The sequence below is a fragment of the Anomaloglossus baeobatrachus genome, chromosome 2 (genome assembly GCF_048569485.1).
Source record: "Anomaloglossus baeobatrachus isolate aAnoBae1 chromosome 2, aAnoBae1.hap1, whole genome shotgun sequence".
Lineage (NCBI taxonomy): Eukaryota > Metazoa > Chordata > Amphibia > Anura > Aromobatidae > Anomaloglossus > Anomaloglossus baeobatrachus.
Genome location: NC_134354.1, coordinates 108,515,088 through 108,537,005, shown reverse-complemented (window position 1 = coordinate 108,537,005; position 21,918 = coordinate 108,515,088). Strand labels below are relative to the sequence as shown.

Here is a 21,918-nt window from a genome sequence, read left to right as displayed (position 1 = left end):
GTCTCCGATCAGTGGGTGCGGGATATTATCTCCCACGGCTACAGGATACAGTTCTCTTCCAGCCCGCCAAACAGATTTTTTCTGTCAACTCCCCCCTGCTCCAAGGCCGCCGCCTTCTCTCAGGCCGTGGCATCCTTGCAGGCCAACGGAGTGATTGTACCGGTTCCTGCCAGGGAACGGTTCAGAGGTTTCTACTCAAATCTCTTCCTAGTTCCCAAAAAGGACGGTTCCTTCCGGCCCATCCTGGATCTCAAGCTTCTCAACAAGCATGTTCAGGTGCGGCATTTTCGCATGGAGTCTCTGCGATCAGTCATTGCCTCAATGACCCAAGGAGATTTCCTGGCATCCATCGACATCAGAGATGCCTATCTGCATGTGCCAATTGCAGTTTCACACCAGCGTTGGCTACGTTTTGCAATCGGAGAGGAACATTTCCAATTCGTGGCTCTCCCCTTCGTGTTAGCCACGGCCCCTCGAGTATTCACCAAGGTCATGGCAGCAGTGGTTGCGGTTCTGCACCTCCAGGGGTTGGCAGTGATTCCTTACCTGGACAACCTTCTAATCAAGGCTTCATCCAGCGCAGACTGTCAGCGGAGTGTCTCGCTCACTCTCGCCACTCTGGTTCAATTCGGGTGGCTTGTCAATCTGTCCAAGTCCACTCTGACCCCGACCCAAAAACTCACGTACCTAGGGATGCAATTCGAGACTCTGCCGGCACTTGTCAAGCTGCCCTTAGTCAAACAGCAGTCCCTCCATCTGGCGGTGCGCTCTCTGTTGAGGCTCCGCCGTCATTCCATCAGGCACCTTATGCAGGTGCTGGGTCAGATGGTGGCGTCAATGGAAGCGGTTCCCTTTGCCCAGTTCCATCTGCGTCCTCTGCAGCTGGACATTCTCCGCTGTTGGGACAAGCGGGCTTCTTCCTTGCACAGGTTGGTGGCTCTGTCGCCACAGACCAGGAGCTCTCTTCAGTGGTGGCTTCGGCCCCTCTCTCTGTCTCAGGGACGCTCCTTCCTGACCCCGTCCTGGGTGATCCTCACCACGGATGCCAGTCTATCCGGCTGGGGAGCAGTATTTCTCCACCATCGAGCACAGGGCACTTAGACTCCGTCTGAATCAGCCCTCTCGATCAATGTGCTGGAAATCAGAGCTGTGCTCCTAGCTCTCATAGCCTTTCACCACCTGTTGGCGGGCAAGCACATTCGAGTCCAGTCAGACAACGCGACAGCAGTTGCCTACATCAATCACCAGGGCGGGACTCGCAGCCGCCTGGCAATGTTGGAGGTTCAACGCATCCTTCAGTGGACGGAGGACTCCAAGTCCACCATATCCGCAATCCACATCCCAGGCGTAGAAAACTGGGAGGCAGATTATCTCAGCCGTCAAACCGTGGACAGCGGCGAGTGGGCTCTGCATCCGGCAGTGTTCCGGTCGATCTGCCGCAAGTGGGGCACTCCGGAAGTGGATCTAATGGCATCCCGGCACAACAACAAGGTCCCGGTTTGCGTGGATCGCTCCCACGATCCTCAGGCCTTTGCAGCGGACGCGCTGGTTCAGGATTGGTCCCAGTTCCGTCTGCCTTACGTGTTTCCCCCTCTAGCTCTCTTGCCCAGAGTCCTGCGCAAGATCAGAATGGAGGGCCGTCGGGTCATACTCATTGCTCCAGACTGGCCCAGGCGAGCTTGGTACCCAGACCTGCTCCGTCTGTCCGTAGAGGTGCCGTGGCATCTCCCGGACCGCCCAGACCTTCTCTCACAAGGTCCGTTTTTCCGCCAGAATTCTGCAGCTCTCAGATTGACGGCGTGGCTCTTGATTCCTGGATCCTGACGGCTTCAGGCATTCCTTCCGAGGTCATCTCCACTATGACTCGGGCTCGGAAGTCTTCCTCGGCCAAAATTTACCACAGGACTTAGAGAATTTTCCTGTCCTGGTGTCGTTCTTCCGGCCATGCCCCTTGGCCTTTTTCCTTGCCGACCATCCTGTCCTTTCTACAGTCCGGTCTGCAGCTAGGACTATCCCTCAATTCCCTTAAGGGACAGGTCTCGGCTCTGTCAGTGTTGTTCCAGCGGCGTATCGCCCGACTGGCTCAGGTGCGCACCTTCATGCAGGGCGCATCTCACATCATTCCACCTTACCGGCGGCCTTTGGATCCCTGGGACCTTAATCTGGTCCTCACGGCCTTACAGAAACCCCCCTTTGAGCCTCTTAGGGAGGTTTCTTTGTTTCGACTTTCACAGAAAGTCGTCTTTCTGGTGGCCATAACTTCTCTCAGGAGAGTCTCTGATTTGGCTGCGCTCTCTTCGGAGTCACCTTTTTTGGTTTTTCATCAAGACAAGGTGGTTCTCCGTCCGACTCCGGACTTTCTCCCTAAGGTGGTGTCTCCTTTCCACCTTAACCAGGACATTTCATTGCCTTCCTTTTGTCCGGCTCCTGTTCATCGCTTTGAGAAAGCGTTGCATACTTTAGATCTGGTGCGGGCGCTCCGGATCTATGTGTCACGCACTGCTGTTCTTAGGCGGTGCACCTCTCTTTTTGTGCTGACCACAGGTCAGCGCAAGGGTCTCTCGGCTTCTAAACCGACCCTAGCTCGTTGGATTAGGTCGGCCATATCCGATGCCTACCAGTGTACTCAGGTGCCTCCCCCGCCGGAGATCAAGGCACACTCGACCAGAGCTGTCGGTGCCTCCTGGGCTTTCAGGCACCAGGCTACGGCTCAGCAGGTCTGTCAGGCTGCCACTTGGTCTAGTCTGCACACCTTTTCGAAGCACTACCAAGTGCATGCTCATGCTTCGGCAGATGCGAGCTTGGGCAGACGCATCCTTCAGGCGGCTGTCGCCCATTTGTGAAGTTAGGTTTTGCCTACTTCTCAGTTTTCTGTTTATTTCCCACCCATGGACTGCTTTGAGACGTCCCATGGTCTGGGTCTCCCATAGGATCGATGAAGAAAAAGAGAATTTTGTTTACTTACCGTAAATTCTTTTTCTTATAGTTCCGTCATGGGAGACCCTGCACCCTCCCTGTTGCCTGTTGGCAGTTTCTTGTTCCGCGTGTTATCACCGGTTGTTGTTGTAGACAGAGGCTCCGGTTGTTCCGGTTCTTGCTCTATCTCTACTTGTGGGTAGCTATTCTCCTTCAGCTTTTGCACTAAACTGGCTATCTTTGGTTATCCAGGGGGTGTATATGCTCAGAGGGAGGAGCTACACTTTTTAGTGTAGTACTTTGTGTGTCCTCCGGAGGCAGAAGCTATACACCCATGGTCTGGGTCTCCCATGACGGAACTATAAGAAAAAGAATTTACGGTAAGTAAACAAAATTCTCTTTTTCCTTCTGAGATAGATAGCAGACAGATAAATAGAAGAATAGATGGATAGATAGAATCCCTGTGAGCACACGCTGCATTTCTCCCGAGCGGTAATGTGTGTTCACATTACCAGCCGTGGGAAATGACCGGTAATTACCTCTGCAGTCTCGTTACGAGGCTGCATTCAGTATGTCAGTCGCGGCTGGATGCAAGCGTTGCAGGACGTGGATTACGCCGGAGCTGTGTGTTTCCTGGGGGTTAATAAAGGGGTGAACCAGGGGCTTTTTTGTGTTTTATTTAAAATAAAGGATTTTTCGGTGTGTGTGTTTTTTCACTTTACTTACGGGTTGATCATGTCAGCTGTCTCATAGACGCTGCCATGATCAAGCCTGGACTTAGTGGCGACGATCCGCTGCCATTAACTCCTTATATTACCCTGATTGCCACCGCATCACGGCAACAGGAAGAGCCGGGGACACTCCGGTACTGCCGCATAATAGATGCGACAGTCCCAAGGCAGCTGCGGGCTGATATTTTCGGCTGCGGGAGGAGGGGGCATTAACCCTGGCCCTCGCCCTCCCCAGCCTGAGAATACCGGGCCACCGCTGTGTGCTTACCTCGGCTAGACGGTAAAAATACGGCGGAGCACACGTGTTTTTTTTTTTTTTTTTTCTATATGTCCGTTTGATTTGTATTTGTATTCTATATGTCTGTGTGTGTTCTGTGTCTGTAATTTGTGTGTGTGTTTACTCTCTGCTCCGCTTCTTCTTTCTGTCATAATGACATCACTTCCCTGCAAACCGCAGGCAGCGATGAACATTACCGCAGGTAAACCGCGAAATACCGGAGGGAATAAAGCAGGAAAACACAATGAATCTCACAGAATTTGCTGCCTGCGTTATTCCCTGCGGGATTTCATGATTACATGGCAGTCAATGGAGTGAAATCCCGCAGCGACGTGCGGAAAAGAAGTGACATGCACTTGTTTTTGCTGCGGGAATCCCACAGCAAAACATGCAGCTGTCAAAATCCGCATAGTGCGCACAGCATTTTTTTTTCCCCATAGGTTTTGCTGGTGAATCACTGCAGAGATGTTATGAACATAACATGCAGCAAAACCGCAGGAAATCTGCGGCAAAAAACGGCAAGTGCGCACAGGGCCTTAGGCAGTGTTCACATGTTGCATGTTTGCTATGTTTTTGTTTTGTTGGTTTTTTTTGTTTTTTTTTTTAAAACATTTTTCATGAGATATTTATATGCAAATTAAAAGCTACTTTTTCTATTATCAGCAAAACCGATGGTGTCAGAAATCTCATGCACGCTCTTGTGTTTTTTTTTCCCAGTATTTCTTTATCGTTCCTTATGGGAGACCCAAACCATGGGTGTATAGCTACTGCCTCCGGAGGACACACAAAGTACTACACTCAAACGTGTAGCTCCTCCCTCCGGCTATATACACCCCCTGGATGACAATCTACCCAGTTCATTGCTTTGTGTTTCAGGAGGTCACACACACTTGCATTCTCTGATATTTTTCATTTTTATTTTTAAAGATTTGGAAGAAAAGCGGGTCCAGTCTGGACTCCCGGCATGTCCCTTCACGCCCCACTCTGCGGGGTGCTGTTAAGGTTGACTTTAATAAGGCTGGAGCCTTCACATGCCGAGCTCCTTCGCATCCTCTGTCGAGTCTCTGAAGTGGGAGCCATCACGGTCCTCTCTGCTTGCAGGAGGCCGGCTTCATCCGCAGCCCTGTCTGGTCCCTGCTGGAAGGAGCGTTTACCCCCCTCTCCAGGGACATGGCCCTGCGTCTCAAGAGCTAAGTATTGAGACGTTTTTCAGGGGTCCCGGGTACTTTTATTTGGGGGACAGTATGTTTTGTAACTTTACTGTGAATTTCGGCCGGTTCTGGGAGTTTCCTCTGAGAACCGCGCCGAAGGTGCCTGCTGCTCGGCCGCGCTTTGAAATCTAGGCCCCGGCTTCAGTTTGGGCCTAGTTTCGTTTTCGGCTCCCTGCATGTTTTGCATACGGCGCCGCCCACCGCCCGGCCAGCAGAGGGGAGGACTCTCCTCTCTGGAGAGATGTGCCCTCCCCTGTACCTCGTCCTGTATCTCTCTGCCCTCCGTTTTTCCCGCTCCTGGGCTTATACACGCCCCCCCTCCTCCTCCCAGCGCCATTTTCTCAGCGTTCTTACACTGGACGGCGCTGGGAGCTGCAGCTGTTGCTGTTTTGGGAAAGCTGTCGCTTCACTGGGACTTGGAGCTGTGGAATCCGGAGGGCACACAGAGAGTGGTGTGGTGAACCACAACCTCTGGTTGTGGGCTTTTTATGTTCAATCTATTTTTATTGTAAACATATCATATTATACATATACATCATGAAAAACTGAATGACTGACATGTCAAACTTTTTATAAATTGCATAGTAAAGAAATCATGTTTTCTCAATCTGTCTCGATCTCAATTTGACCGGATAATGAACACTTTACATCTATAGTCCTCAATAGACCTCTTCAAATTGGATTCCAACGAGATCTCAGGAAAAGGGAAGGAGAAGAGAAGAGAGAGAGAGAGAGAAGAAAAAAAGGAAAGAAAGGGGGGAGAAGGGAGGGAATTAGAAGGGGAAGTGGGGGAGAGGTAGGTAGCAGCGTGAGTAAGCTGGGAAGACGAAGGCAGACACAAAAGGGAAATGTTGGGTAGTTTGATTTGATTAGATTAGGGTGGGGGAGAGGCGCTCACTGTCATCTGAGAATCAGGTGGTCCTACATTCTTGTCCGGTTCATCCCTGACCATGCTGTACTCCACCGATCTAATAAGATGTTATGGCTCTGTCAAAACAGTTTAACAAAATCTGGAGAGTCCTTAAATAAGATCCATTCTCCCCAGGTCCTGCAAAATTTGTCCCTAGTGCCCGCAATGTCGGCAGAGAGCTCCTCCATCCTACATATGTTTGCCATTTCAGAGTACCACTCTGAGATGGGAGGTATCGTGGAGGACTTCCAGTACCTAGGTATGACGGAGCGCGCCGCCGCCAGGCAGAAGCGGAGTATGTCTCTCTTATGATAAGCGATTGAGTGTGGTAACATAGAGAGGAGGACTATCTTGGGGCAGTTATTCACTGCTTTCCCAGTTATAAGCTGATAATTAGCAAGAACCTTTCCCCAAAACTGTTTTAATCCATCACACTCCCACCAGATATGTGTCATGGTACCGACATCTTGCCCACATCTCCAGCACATCGCAGATACTGAAGGGAATATAATATGTAGTTTTGACGGAAACTGGTACCAACGTGTCAAAATCTTAAAATTTTTCTCCCCTGCAGAGCACGTGACTGACAATTTATGAGTAAATAAGAAACATTTCTTCCACTCATCGGGAGAGAAGTGTTGCTTCAGCTCCTTTTCCCAAGCTAATTGGTAGCCTCGTTTGCCTGAGACCCCAACTCTGATAAGAATACCGTACAGAAGGGAGATTGTGTGTTCAGGTGGGATGTTTTTAGTAAACAGTTCCTCAAAGGCACTACAAGTGCCTCGGACTCGATCAACTGTTCTCCCCGGAGAGACAAATGCCCGTAGTTGGAGAAACTCTAACCATTGTGAACCTCTAGACGGAAGCTGTGTCCGAAAGGTTTGGAATGAGGGTAATTTACCATCAATCAGTATGTGCCCCAAGCGGATGTCTTCCTCCGCCCTCCAGCCGAAGTAGCTTCTCTGTTTATATCCAGGGTGAAATGATGGAGTATAGAATAAGGAAGCGAGGGGACTAACTGACTGTGGAGGCGACATTTTTTTGGATACTATGTGACTAACTTTGAGCGTTTCTTTGATAAAATTTGAAAGTATCCCCACGTTAGAAAGATCTGAAGGAGGTATCCAAGGGAGGTGTTTAAGAGGGATCTCCAGTTCTTCTTGCTCTACCCGTATCCATTGCTTAGAGTCACTGTTGAAATGCCAGTCTAATATACGGGTCAAGGCTGCAGCCTGCATGTAGACTCTGAAGTTAGGAAGGCCTGCTCCTCCACACTCCCTTGGAAGGGTAAGAGTGCGTAAGTTGATTCTTGGTTTAATTTTACCCCATATGAATCGGATAATAGCAGATTGAAGGGTACGAAAAAAACTACTGGGAGGAGAAATGGGGATGGTTTGAAAGTAGTACAAAAAGCGTGGCAGGATATCCATTTTAATTACATTCATCCTGCCCATCCAAGACAATTTCAGTCCCCCGTAAGACTTTAAGTTCTTTATTGTACCTTCTAGTAGTGGTAAGTGATTAAGTGTATATAGTTTGGAGAGGTCCGCTGGGATTGAAATACCCAAATATTTAATGGCCGAAGGTCTCCATTTGAATGGGAAGTTAGACATTGCCCGGGAAACTTCAGTTTGGGTCAAAGAGATATTTAATGCTTCTGATTTTGATAGATTAACTTTAAAGTTACTAAGGAGGCCAAATCGTTCGAATTCCTTCATTATATACGGGATCGATATATGAGGTTGAGAGATGTATAACAGGAGATCATCTGCATATAATGCAATTTTATGATGGGCATCCCCGATCTTGAGTCCTTTGATATTACTATTCCCCCTGAGAGCGTTAGCTAAGTGTTCCATGATGACTACATACAAAAGCGGAGATAAGGGGCAGCCTTGTCTGGTCCCGTTTCGTACAGCAAAGGAGGAGGATAAAGCCCCGTTAACCCTGACCTTAGCGGTTGGGTTGTCATATAAAGCGCCAATTTTCTGTATAAATCGGGGTCCCAGTCCCAACTGACCCAATGCTGCCCTCAGAAATCCCCAATGGACTCTGTCAAAGGCTTTCTCAGCATCGATGGCTAGGAGACCCAGCGGGATCGAGTTGTTTTTAGCTTTAGCAATAAGAGACAAGGTTTTAATTGTATTGTCTCTTGCTTCACGGCCCTTGACAAACCCCACCTGGTCTGTGTTAATAACGGAGGGCAGGAAAGGGGACAATCTATCAGCCAAAATCTTAGAGTAGAGTTTTAGGTCCACGTTTAATAATGAGATAGGGCGATAGCTTGCAGCTAATAATGGGTCTTTCCCCGGTTTGGGGATCACGCTAATGTGTGCTTCCAGAGACTGAGGGGTTAGCCTTGTGTCTTCATCAATAGAATTAAATGTTTTGGCCATTATCGGGGCTAATTGATCCTTAAGCAATTTGTAAAAAGCCGGGGTGAACCCATCGGGGCCAGGGGATTTACCTGAGGGAGTAATTTGAATTGCGTTACAGATTTCGGATTCTGATATATCCTCCTCCAGGATCTCTATAACATTGCTATCTAGGGAAGGCAAGGCTGTCTCTTGTATATATCTCCCGATTCTATCTGCCAGGTCAGCAGGTGGGAGCTCCGCATATTGCCCTTTAATTTTATATAGGTCTTTGTAGTAGGACCGAAAGACCTCCAGGATCTCTGTTGGATCATATGTTTTGTCTCCTTTGGTGTTGATGCATGAAATGTACGAGGTGTTGGCCCGGGGATGCAGCAGCCGTGCCAAAGGACGACCACATTTGTCAGATGAATTATAATATATATATATATTATAATTCTCTATGATAGAGAAATTTCTGGTCCAATAGGGTTTTTAGGTTAGTTCGTTTAAGGACGAGGTCAGCCAGAACTGTGGGGGTACGTGTCAGTTTATGTGTATTTTCCAGCTCATGGATCTGTGTTAACAAGTTATCAATCTCTTCAGCTCTTTCCCTCTTGATCCTAGAGCCGTGCTTAATCAGTATTCCACGTAAGACACACTTCAAGGTCTCCCATTGGGTAGGCTGAGAAGTTGGGTCAGAACTATGGACTTGCGTGAAGGAGTCAATTGAATCTCTCAACTCCGTTAGGCAGAGATTGTCTTTAAGTAAATTGTTGTTTAACTTCCAGGTCCATGAGCGCTGGGGGAGGGAGGGTACCTGAAGGGAGAGGTAGACTGGGGCATGGTCGGACCAAAAAATTTCCCCTATCTCTGTAATGGGATGCCAAGCCAACGCTCCGTGGCTTACCAGAAAAAGGTCTATCCTGCTGTATGAGTTGTGTGGTGGGGAATAATATGTGTAGTCCTTACCTTGGGGATTTAGGATTCTCCATACATCAATCAGTCGGAGGGCGTGAAAAGTCCGCTTTAGGGCACTAAGTTCCTTAGTGCGGACACTGCTGCGTCCAGAGGAGGAGTCCATGGCTGGGTCTAGAGTAAAATTGAAGTCACCGCCAACCACCAATGTCCCCTCTGCAAAATCAGATAGCTGCGTCAGAAGGGCCCTACAGGTAGAAATCTGATTAGTGTTAGGTAGGTACCAGTTTGCGATTGTAAACATCGAATTTGCGACCTTCAGTTTAAGAAATATATAGCGACCCTGCTCGTCTATACAGGAGTCGACTATGGTGTGCACTAAGTGTTTATGAAGTGCAATCGATACTCCTTTAGATCTGGCCTCTGGGTTAACGCTGTGAAACCATACTGGATAAAATCTATCTCGTAGTATGGGTACATGATCCTTCTTGAAATGCGTCTCCTGTAATAGAAGAATCTGAACCTTTTTTTTGTGCATAGAATACAGGACCTGTGAACGCTTTTGAGGGGTATTAAACCCCCTTATGTTAATAGAGCTAAAGTTGAGGGTGGTCATGTTGGTCCAGGGGCTTTAGAGAGCGTGAAGGGATCCGGGAAAGATAGGGGAAGGGAGACAAAGAGAAGTGGACAAAGATAAAAAAGGGGAAGGAGAGAACGGGGAGAGAGAAGAAGGAGAGGAAAAGAAAAAGAAAAAGAAGAGAGAAAGAAGAGAGAGAAAAAAGAAAAAAAAAAAAAAAAGGGGGGAGAAAAAAAAAAAGGGGGGGGTGAGAGAGGGGGAAGGGTTACTTCAGGAATACAAGAGAAAAAGGGAAGATGTAGAAGATTCGAGGAATCACAATACCAAACAAAGGACTAGTTATACAAATAACCTGTCTATGAAATTTTACTCTTAGAGTGAGCAAAGGTTAACCGTGAACAATTGGGGGCCAATGTGTTCTACACCTGCCTGCAGCGTGTAGAGCCCCAAGGGAACGTGAACTTTCAAGGGAGGCATGCTCCCCGCCGGACCGGCCCCCGGCCCAACTCAATTATATATGTGTACTTTAATGTACCCAACCCATCAATCCTAAAACACCATAAACTCTATATAGATATGGAGTCAAAATTATCAATCCCATCATTAGAAATAATGGTGACAACGCCTGCACAGACCAAAGTGCCCTAAATGGCAAAACCATCATTCTCTCCCCACATTTCAGTGGATCCCATTTGAGGCAGTCCAGGGACTCTCAGTCTCCACTTGGTGATGGTGCTCCAGTCTTTACTCCACTCCGCCGCCGCGGGCCCCGATCTCTCTTACGGACCCGCTGCGACCGAGGAGCCTGTGCCTCCACTCCTGGAACTCCGTGGACGTATGGCCATTCTGAAGCATTGATATGCACCACGGGTATCCCAAGGGCCACACAGAAATCCGGGATATCCCTTGGAGACTGTATCGCATGTGAGGAACCGCCATGTCGGACTTGCAATTTAAAGGGGAAACCCCATGAGTAGAGGATGTTTCTCTGTCTCAGGGCATCTAATAAAGGCCTTAGAACCCTGCGCTTTTGTAATGTGTGCCGAGATAGGTCCTGTAGCAAATGAATCGGCGTGTTCTTGAATAAAATGGGATCTTTCTGCCGTGCCTTTCTCAGGATTTCATCTTTTATCTTGTATTTATGAACTTTGCATATTATGTCCCGTGGACTAGAACCTTCAACTGGTTTAGGGCCCAGAGATCTGTGTGCCCTGTCTAATTCCAAACGGGAGTCCCGTGGAAGGCCCAATATAGAATTAAAAAGATGCCGCAGTGACTCATCTATATCTTGGGGGGCGAGGGTTTCTGGGATGCCCCTTACCCTAATGTTATTTCGCCTTCCTCTGTTTTCCAACTCATCAAGCAGATCTGTTAAATGTTCTATCTGTTGGGCTTGTGTAGATAATGCTGTTGCCTGTGCCTTCAGTTGCATTGAGATAGATGTAGTGCAGGATTCAGACGCCGTCACCCGTTCTGACAGTTGTTGCACCTCCCCCCTGATTGAGGCCGATTCTGCTCTGTAAGAGGCTTCTAGGCTGGAGATGTAGTTTTCCATTTCCTCTCTAGTGGGGATGGTCCTTATTCTGGCTTTAAGGTCATCCCACACACAGTCCTCTTGCGTTCCCTCCTGTATATCCCCATCCCCTGAGACAGATGGTGAAGATCTAAATACAGCAGGGGTCAAGCCTTTTTCTGGGGAGGAGGGAGTCTCCACTGTCAGTGCACTGCTTTTTGATGTTGACACTGACATATGTACTGAGGGGGATCTTATCTCTGACTGCCCGAGGAGCTGATTATTCAGGGACAATGAGGAGTTATCAGGAGCAGGCATAAGAGTCACAGTGTCTGCAGCCTCATGTTGACCAGCAGCGTTCAGGTTGTTAGGGAGCGCACACACAGCAGCATATGAGAGTGTGTTATCAGTGGGGCTGAGGTGTTGAAATTCCCGCCTATTTTCTGAGAGGGCTACAGGCGCTGCTGTTACCGATAATCTCTGCTGCGGCTGTGGGGATGTCTGACACTTCTTACCCTCTGCCTGCATTCTTGGTTCAGTAGCTGCCGCGTCTGCGATGTCCTCCGTCTCTCTGCTGCTGTGGGGAGCATGCTTTCCACGAGCGACCGCCGCCATGTCAGGTAAGGAGGGGGCACCCTGATGCAGCAGTCCCCCGTCTGCTCCTTCCTCTGCTCGCTGTGTTCCGTTCGGCTTGTGGGGGCTCCCATCTCTCCAGGAGGATCCCTGGGCACGTTCCATCTGGCAGTGATGGGGCATGGAAGAACCCCCAGACACTTCAGCGGCCGCCATGAAGGGGTCAGTCTGCGTCAGGCCCTGTCCCGCTGAGCTCCTTAGGAACCTTGCAATGCTTTCTGAGGGAGGCACAGGAGAGTCTGTCAGCGTCCCCCCGCCGGTCCCCTTCTTTTTAGCCGGCATTTACGTCTATAATGCTGGGTGGGTATGATTAATAGGGCTCAGGGGCAGTTCAGGCGCGGGAGCAAGGTTTTTTAGCGTCCTCACTCCTCCATTGCCAGGCCACGCCCCCTGGTTGTGGGCTTTTTATATACACTTTCAGGCATTCTACAGGAGTGTTTATTGCTGCAGAGTCCCCCCATCAGCAGCATGTCTGTCACCCGGAGCATGGCTGCAAACATGTATGCTTTTTGCACTGCATGTAAGCGCATTCTGCCAGAGCCGAGCACATTCCCACATTGTGATGCCTGTGCTAATATGGTTGTGTCTCAGCCTAGAGCCTCCTCAGGGGCCCCCTCGGCTGCTCCGGCCCTGGTAGCTGAACCCCCGGCTTGCTTAGCATCTTTTTCACAAGCTATTTCCCAGTCTTTTGCCGACTCCATGGGGCAGCTGTCCCGGACACTGCTGTCTATGCATCAGCCCCCCCCTCAGAGTGTCTCTGCTGCTCAGAGCTCTGCGGAGCCCTCAGAGCATGTTCTAGGTCCCAGTCCCCCTAAATGGAGACGTAGGGACCCTTCTCCTCCCTCGTCCCACGGCTCTGATTCACGTGCCGACGTGCAGGGCGAGGGGGATTCGTTTACTGTGGGCTCAGACGCTACTTCTATGTACCCCATTGATTTGTCTGAGGGTGATGCGGATGTTAGTGACTTGATTGCGTCCATTAACTCCGTTCTGAACCTCAACCCACTAGAGTCAGACGAACAAACCTCTCTGGTAGAGGTACACCAGTTTACCTCACCTAAGAAAGCTAAAAGTATGTTTTTTAACCACTCCAGCTTTCAGACCACTGTTAACAAGCCCAGGGCCTGTCCTGACAAACGCTTTCTGAAGCGTAGTTTAGATGACCGTTTTCCTTTTCCACCAGAGGTGGTTAAGGAATGGGCCCAGTCCCCAAAGGTAGACCCTCCGGTGTCCAGAATCTCAGCCCGCACAGTCGTAGCTGTGGCTGATGGCACTTCTCTTAAAAATCCCACTGACCGCCAGGTTGACCTTCTGGCCAAGTCTGTATATGAGGCGGCAGGAGCCTCGTTCTCCCCGTCTTTTGCGGCAGTATGGGCTCTTAAGGCAGTCTCTGCCTCTCTGGCGGAGATGCATTCACTCACCAGAGACTCTATTCCTGAGATGGATGCCTTAACTTCTCAAGCTTCGGCTTTTGCATCCTACGCCATGTCTGCCATCCTGGAGGCTTCTCACCGCACGGCGGTGGCCTCCGCTAACTCCCTCGCGATCCGCAGGATCTTGTGGCTTCGAGAGTGGAAAGCAGACGCTTCCTCTAAGAAGTACCTTGCGAGTCTCCCTTTTGCTGGGTCCCGGCTGTTTAGAGAACAGCTGGATGACATAATTAAGGAAGCTACTGGCGGAAAGAGTACTTCCTTGCCGCAAACTAAGGCCAGGAAACCGGTCCAGAGCAGGAACCAATCGAATTTTCGTTCCTTTCGTTCCTCTAACTGGTCAGCCTCTAAGCCCTCGACCTCGTCCACTACCGCAGCCAAGGATCGTAAACCCAACTGGCGCGCAAAGCCGCGTCCTCAAAAGGCCGGAGGAGCCGCTGCCACTAAGGCAGCCTCCTCTTGACTATCTGGCTACGCCAGCAACGTCCTTGGTCGGTGGCAGGCTCTCCCACTTTGGCGACGTGTGGTTTCAACACGTCTCCGATCAGTGGGTGCGGGATATCATCTCCCACGGCTACAGGATAGAATTTTCTTCCAGCCCGCCAAACAGATTTTTTCTGTCCACCCCCCCCCCCCTGCTCCAAAGCCGCCGCCTTCTCTCAGGCCGTGGCATCCCTGCAGGCCAACGGTGTAATTGTTCCGGTTCCCGCCCGGGAACGGTTCAGCGGTTTCTACTCAAACCTCTTTCTAGTCCCCAAAAAGGACGGTTCCTTCCGGCCCATCCTGGATCTCAAGCTTCTCAACAAGCATGTTCAGGTGCGGCACTTTCGCATGGAATCTCTGAGATCGGTCATTGCCTCAATGACCCAAGGAGATTTTCTAGCATCCATCGACATCAGAGATGCCTATCTGCATGTTCCTATTGCGGTTTCGCACCAGCGTTGGCTACGCTTTGCAATAGGAGAGGAACATTTCCAATTCGTGGCTCTCCCCTTCGGCCTAGCCACGGCCCCTCGAGTATTCACCAAGGTCATGGCAGCAGTGGTTGCGGTCCTGCACCTCCAGGGGTTGGCAGTGATTCCTTACCTGGACGACCTTCTAGTCAAGGCCTCATCCAGTGCAGACTGCCAGCGGAGTGTCTCGCTCACTCTCGCCACTCTAGTCCAGTTCGGGTGGCTTGTCAATTTGCCCAAGTCCACTCTGATTCCAACCCAGAAACTCGAGTACCTAGGGATGCAATTCGAGACTCTGCCGGCACTTGTGAAGCTGCCCTTAGTCAAACAGCAGTCTCTTCGTCTGGCGGTACGCTCTCTGCTGAGGCACCGCCGTCATTCCATCAGACACCTCATGCGGGTGCTGGGTCAGATGGTGGCGTCAATGGAAGCGGTTCCCTTTGCCCAGTTCCATCTGCGTCCCCTGCAGCTGGACATCCTCCGCTGTTGGGACAAGCGGATCTCTTCCTTGCACAGGCTGGTGGCTCTGTCGCCACAAACCAGGAGCTCTCTTCAGTGGTGGATTCGGCCCCTCTCTCTGTCACAGGGACGCTCCTTCCTGACTCCGTCCTGGGTAATCCTCACCACGGATGCCAGTCTCTCCGGTTGGGGAGCAGTATTTCTCCATCACCGAGCACAGGGCACTTGGACTTCGTCCGAATCAGCCCTCTCAATCAATGTGCTGGAGATCAGAGCTGTGTTTCTAGCTCTCCTAGCCTTTCACCACCTGTTGGTGGGCAAGCACATCCGAGTCCAGTCAGACAACGCGACAGCGGTTGCCTACATCAATCACCAGGGCGGGACTCACAGCCGTCTGGCGATGCTGGAGGTTCAACGAATCCTCCAGTGGACGGAGGACTCGAAGTCCACCATATCTGCAGTCCACATCCCAGGCGTGGAAAACTGGGAGGCCGATTATCTCAGCCGTCAAACCGTAGACGGCGGCGAGTGGGCTCTGCATCCGGCAGTGTTCAAATCACTCTGCCGCAAGTGGGGCACTCCAGAGGTAGATCTAATGGCATCCCGGCACAACAACAAGGTTCCGGTTTACGTGGCTCGCTCCCACGATCCTCAAGCCTTCGCAGCAGACGCACTGGTTCAAGATTGGTCTCAGTTCCGTCTGGCCTATGTGTTTCCCCCTCTAGCGCTCTTGCCCAGGGTTCTGCGCAAGATCAGAATGGAGGGCCGTCGAGTCATGCTCATTGCTCCGGACTGGCCCAGGCGAGCGTGGTACCCAGACCTGCTCCGTCTGTCCGTAGAGGTGCCGTGGCGTCTCCCGGACCGCCCAGACTTTCTCTCTCAAGGTCCGTTCTTCCGCCAGAATTCTGCGGCTCTCAGATTGACGGCGTGGCTCTTGAGTCCTGGATCCTGACTGCTTCCGGCATTCCCTCTGAGGTCATCTCCACCATGACTCAGGCTCGGAAGTCTTCCTCGGCCAAGATTTACCACAGGACTTGGAAAATTTTCCTGTCCTGGTGTCGTTCGTCCGGCCATGCCCCTTGGCCGTTCTCCTTGCCGACCATCCTGTCTTTTCTACAGTCCGGTCTACAGCTAGGACTGTCCCTCAATTCCCTTAAGGGACAGGTGTCGCCTCTGTCGGTATTGTTCCAGCGGCGTATCGCCCGACTGGCTCAGGTGCGCACCTTCATGCAGGGCGCATCTCACATCATTCCTCCTTACCGGCGGCCCTTGGATCCCTGGGACCTTAATCTGGTCCTCACGGCCTTACAGAAACCCCCCTTTGAGCCTCTCAGGGAAGTTCCCTTGTCTAGACTTTCACAGAAAGTTGTTTTTCTAGTAGCCATAACTTCTCTCAGGAGAGTTTCGGATTTGGCTGCGCTCTCTTCAGAATCCCCCTTTTTGGTGTTTCACCAAGACAAGGTGGTTCTTCGTCCGACTCCGGACTTTCTCCCTAAGGTGGTGTCTCCTTTCCACCTTAACCAGGACATTTCATTACCTTCTCTTTGTCCGGCCCCGGTGCATCGCTTTGAGAAGGCGTTGCACTCCTTGGATTTGGTGTGGGCGCTCCGAATCTATGTGTCACGCACTGCTGTTTTTAGGCGGTGCACATCTCTTTTTGTGCTAACCACTGGTCAGCGCAAGGGTCTCGCTGCTTCTAAACCGACTCTAGCTCGTTGGATCAGGTCGGCTATCTCCGATGCCTACCAGTGTTCTCAGGTGCCTCCCCCGCCGGGGATTAAGGCGCACTCGACCAGAGCTGTCGGTGCCTCCTGGGCTTTCAGGCACCAGGCTACGGCTCAGCAGGTTTGTCAGGCTGCCACATGGTCCAGTCTGCACACTTTTTCGAAGCACTACCAGGTGCATGCTCATGCTTCGGCAGATGCGAGCTTGGGCAGATGCATTCTTAAGGCGGCTGTCGCCCATTTGTGAAGTTAGGTTTTGCCTACTTCTCAGTTTGGTTTATTTCCCGCCCATGGACTGCTTTGGAACGTCCCATGGTTTGGGTCTCCCATAAGGAACGATAAAGAAAAAGAGAATTTTGTTTACTTACCGTAAATTCTTTTTCTTATAGTTCCGACATGGGAGACCCAGCACCCTCCCTGTTGCCTGTTGGCAGTTTTTTGTTCCGTGTGTTTCACCGGCTGTTGTTAGTAGACAGAGTTCTGGTCTTTCCGAGTTTACTCTTTCTCTACTTATGGGTGGATGTCCTCCTTCAGCTTTTGCACTGAACTGGGTAGATTGTCATCCAGGGGGTGTATATAGCCGGAGGGAGGAGCTACACGTTTGAGTGTAGTACTTTGTGTGTCCTCCGGAGGCAGTAGCTATACACCCATGGTTTGGGTCTCCCATGTCGGAACTATAAGAAAAAGAATTTACGGTAAGTAAACAAAATTCTCTTTTTTTCACCATTGAAAGCAATGAGATTGCACAAATGCAACAGCTGTGTTTTTGCTGCAAGGGAAACTACCTTTATTTATACATGTACCGTAGACAAATGATACACCACAAAAGATAAAGCATCAAAAACTTAGCAAAACGTGGTTTTTGGAAACAGCTTTTTTTTTTTTTTATTTTTTTTTTTTTTTTTTATAACTGCCAAGAGAGCAAGTTTTGGCTGCAGAAAAAAATGCAACGTGTGGACATAGCCTAGCAATTATCAATATATAGGCCCAAATGTAAAAAATAAAAACAAGAAAATAGATGGGGAACAAAATAAGAGATAAAACAGGCCACTTTTTATCTGATAACTAATTAGCCTTTGATCTGTTACCGCTGTAGGCTAGGTTGGCTTTGGCCACGATAAGAGTCTGCTTTTTATTGTGATTTCCTATAGTTGTATAGTGCTGTGATGTAATAGTGGTACCAAGCGGACTTCGGTTGCGCTAGAGCCGTCATTGGCAGTCGCGGGGTAGTCCCAGCCTTGTCCTGGCGGCAATAATTTTCATTCAGAGAAATTCATTATGTGAAACTGAAATGTTTCATATTACACTTTTAAAGACTGACTTCTTCAAGGCAAAACACAAGTATTTCCTGTGAAACTCTGCGTGAGATAAAAATATCAGCAAATTGTTGTTTTGTATAAAAATCCAGTATGTGAGGCTCTGTTCACCATAACACTTCTTATCTTTTAAGAACGATGTCAGACTTTGTGGAAAGTGAAGCAGAGGAGTCTGAGGAAGAATACAACGAAGAAGGGGAGGTGGTTCAGAGATCCACCAAGAAGTTTGTCGAAGATGATGATGGTAAGTAGAATAGGTCTTCTGACTAAGGCTAGTTTCACACATCCGGCTTTTCGCCGAATTTGGCGCACTCCAGTACAGTGTGATACAGTACAATGGCAGCGCGGCAACTTCCGGGTCACATGCTCCGGTGACATGACAGCATTTGACCGGAGCTTGTTGCGCTGCCATTGTACTGTATCACACTGCACTAGACTGAGCCGAAACCGGCGAAAAGCCGGATGTGTGAAACTAGCCTAATCCACAACTCTTCCAGTCATCTTTTTGGGCCCAGTTCATTATTGCATTTGTGCCTTTTTTCTGTCTAGTTTTTGTTTTCATCCTGGCTTTGATTAACACCAAATTATTCTTTTGAATTGCTCCTTTCTTTGTCGCTCCATTGGGAGACCCAGACAATTGGGTGTATAGCTTCTGCCTCCGGGGCCACACAAAGTACTACACTTTAAAAAGTGTAACCCCTCCCCTCTGCCTATACACCCTCCCGTGCATCACGGGCTCCTCAGTTTTATGCTTTGTGTGGAAGGAGGCACACATCCACTCATGCATCCCATTTTAGTCAGCAGCAGCTGCTGATTTTATCGGTTGGAAGAAAAGAGGGCCCCCACAGGGCCCCCGGCATGCTCCCTTCTCACCCCACTACGTCGGCGGTGCTGTTAAGGTTGAGGTACCCATTGCGGGTACAGAGGCTGGAGCCACATGCCGTTTTCCTTCACCATCCCTTAGAGGCTCTGGGAGAAGTGGGATCCTAACCGGTCATCCATTCACTGGGACCGGGCTCCCCCCGCAGCCCCTGTGGGAATCTGCCGGACAGGAGTCTGTATCCTCAGGGACAGGGCCCTGCATCTAAAGGTACTCTGTGTCCCCATGGGGACGGTGCATGGAGCGCTTGTTTCACAGACGCTGCAGCAGCTGCTGGTTTGTGAAGACCGGGACTTCCGCGCCGACCGCGCCTGTTTGTCGGCCGCGGTATTAAATTTAGTCCCCGGCTTCATTGCGGCCTAGTACCATAACTCCCGCCCCCGGGCCTGCCAGTCAGGGGTAAGGGCGGGACGGTCGACCTGACGTCGGCAGTGAGGGCTGGAGCATACTTTAGGTTTCCTTCCCCCCCCCCTCACTGATCACTGTGGGGCCCCAGATTCCCGCACTTTACTAGTCGCCGCCCACGGCTCCCTCCTCCCCTGAGAGCTCCGGCAGCCATTTTTACACACATTCTGCCTGTGGAGGATTTCAGGAATGAGCTCTGCAGCTCTGGGAGACCTAAGGCAGGGAATCTGGTGGACACACACCGCTTTGGGCGGTCGGTAACCCACACCGGTCACCCGGTGCTGGTCCCCCTAGGGTGCCGGAGTATATATCTATATCTATATATATATCTATATATCTATATATATATCTATATATATATATATATATATATATATATATATATATATATATATATATATATATATATATATATATATATATATATATATATATATATATATATATATATATATATATATATATATATATTTATTTTCTCTGTTCGGCCGGGTTGTTTTTGCTTTTGGCTATATACCTTCAGTGATCACTCTCCTAGGAGACAACAGCATGTCGTCCACAAGGAGCAAGGGCGCTAAGGCAAAGGGTTTTTTTGCAACCTGTACCTCTTGTGGGGCTATGTTACCTGCGGGTTCCACCTACCCTCACTGTGAGCAATGCTCGACCCCTGTTGCACTTGCTCAGCCGGAGCCTCGGTCACTAGTGGGCCCCTCGGCTCAGGCAGACCCTCCTGCTTCCCCTGTCCAGGCGGCAGGGACAGAGTTTGCAGTTTTTGCTGAGAAACTCTCTGAGTCGCTTTCACAATCCATGGCTCAGTCTATGGACAAATGGTCTGCCAAGCTACTAGAAGCCTTGCAGTCCAGACCGGTCCTTACACAGGCCCCGGGCACTGTTGGATCATCGCCTCCAGGCCCCTCTCGGTCTGCACCGCAGCGTGCTCCCGGGGTGGCCCCTAGGTCTCACGTGGAGGACTCCGGCACGGACCACAGTCCCAGACCGGCTAAGCGGGCTCGCTGGGAATCTTCCCCGACTTCCTCACGCTGCTCGGGGTCTCAGCTTGAGGACTCTCTGGAGGATGAGGCGGACGTCGCAGCTCAGGGCTCTGACCCTGACGTTGCCCTCAATCTTGATACACCTGAAGGGGACGCCATAGTAAATGACCTTATAGCGTCCATCAACCAGGTGCTAGATCTTTCTTCCCCAACTCCACCTATAGAGGAGTCGGCTTCGCAGCAGGAGAAACACCAGTTTAGGTTTCCCAAACGTACACGGAGTGCGTTTTTCGATCACTCTAACTTCAGAGATGCTGTCCAGAAGCACAGAGCATTTCCGGACAAGCGCTTTACTAAGCGCCTTAATGACACACGTTACCCCTTCCCCTCTGACGTAGTTAAGGGTTGGGCTCAATGTCCCAAGGTGGATCCTCCAGTCTCTAGACTGGCGGCTAGATCTGTGGTATCAGTTGCAGATGGCTCATCGCTCAAGGATGCCACTGACAGGCAGATAGAGCTCCTGGTGAAATCCATCTATGAAGCCACAGGCGCGTCTTTTGCCCCGGCCTTTGCAGCCGTGTGGGCACTCCAAGCTATCTCAGCTTGTCTGTCTGAGATTAATGCGGTCACACGTACCTCTGCTCCGCAAGTTGCGTCTTTGACTTCTCAGGCGTCGGCTTTTTCGTCCTACGCCATGAACGCCGTCCTGGACTCTGCTAGTCGTACAGCGGAAGCATCCGCTAATTCGGTGGCAGTTCGCAGGGCCATGTGGCTACGCGAATGGATGGCAGACTCTGCTTCCAAGAAGTTTTTAACCGGTTTGCCATTTTCTGGCGACCGATTGTTTGGCGAACGATTGGATGAAATTATTAAGGAATCTAAAGGAAAGGACTCGTCCTTACCCCAGTCCAAACCGAAGAGACCTCAGCAACGGAAAATACAACCGAGGTTTCGGTCCTTTCGGCCCTCGGCCAAGTCCCAATCCTCCTCGTCCAACAGGCCAGAGAAGGGCCAGAGGAACTCTTATGCGTGGCAGTCTAAGTCACGCCCCCAAAAAACCGCCGGAGGCACTGCCTCCAAGGCGGCCTCCTCATGACTTTCGGCCTCCCCGAACCGCATCCTCGGTCGGTGGCAGGCTCTCCCGCTTTTGCGACGCCTGGTGGCCACATGTCCAAGACCGATGGGTGAGAGACATTCTGTCTCACGGTTACAGGATAGAGTTCAGCTCTCGTCCTCCGACTCGTTTCTTCAGAACCTCTCCGCCCCCATCTCGGCCCGGAGCACTTTTTCAGGCTGTGGGCGTTCTGAAGTCAGAAGGAGTGGTGATTCCCGTTCCCCCTCAGGAACATGGTCACGGCTTCTACTCCAACTTGTTCGTGGTGCCAAAGAAGGACGGATAATTCCGTCCCGTTCTGGACCTCAAACTGCTCAACAGGCATGTGAGCACCAGAAGGTTTCGGATGGAATCTCTCCGCTCGGTTATTGCTTCGATGTCACAAGGAGACTTCCTAGCATCGATCGACATCAAGGATGCTTATCTCCATGTGCCGATCGCACCCGAGCATCAACGCTTCCTGCGTTTCGCCATCGGGGACGAACACCTTCAGTTCGTGGCATTGCCTTTCGGACTGGCGACAGCCCCAACGGTGTTCACCAAGGTCATGGCATCTGTTGTGGCGGTCCTGCATTCTCAGGGCCACTTGGTGATTCTATACTTAG

The 21,918-nt window shown here is 50.5% G+C and overlaps 1 protein-coding gene across 1 annotated transcript in view; it reads left to right on the top strand.

The window, feature by feature from the left end:
* The window catches only part of SUPT6H (SPT6 homolog, histone chaperone and transcription elongation factor), a 210,720-nt gene that overhangs the window by 10,993 nt on the left and 177,809 nt on the right, over positions 1-21,918 (top strand). The window contains exon 2 of the mRNA XM_075335257.1: positions 18,057-18,166. Coding sequence (XP_075191372.1) covers positions 18,061-18,166 — 106 coding nt within the window. The 5' untranslated portion in view covers positions 18,057-18,060. The remainder of the gene's footprint in view (positions 1-18,056; positions 18,167-21,918) is intronic.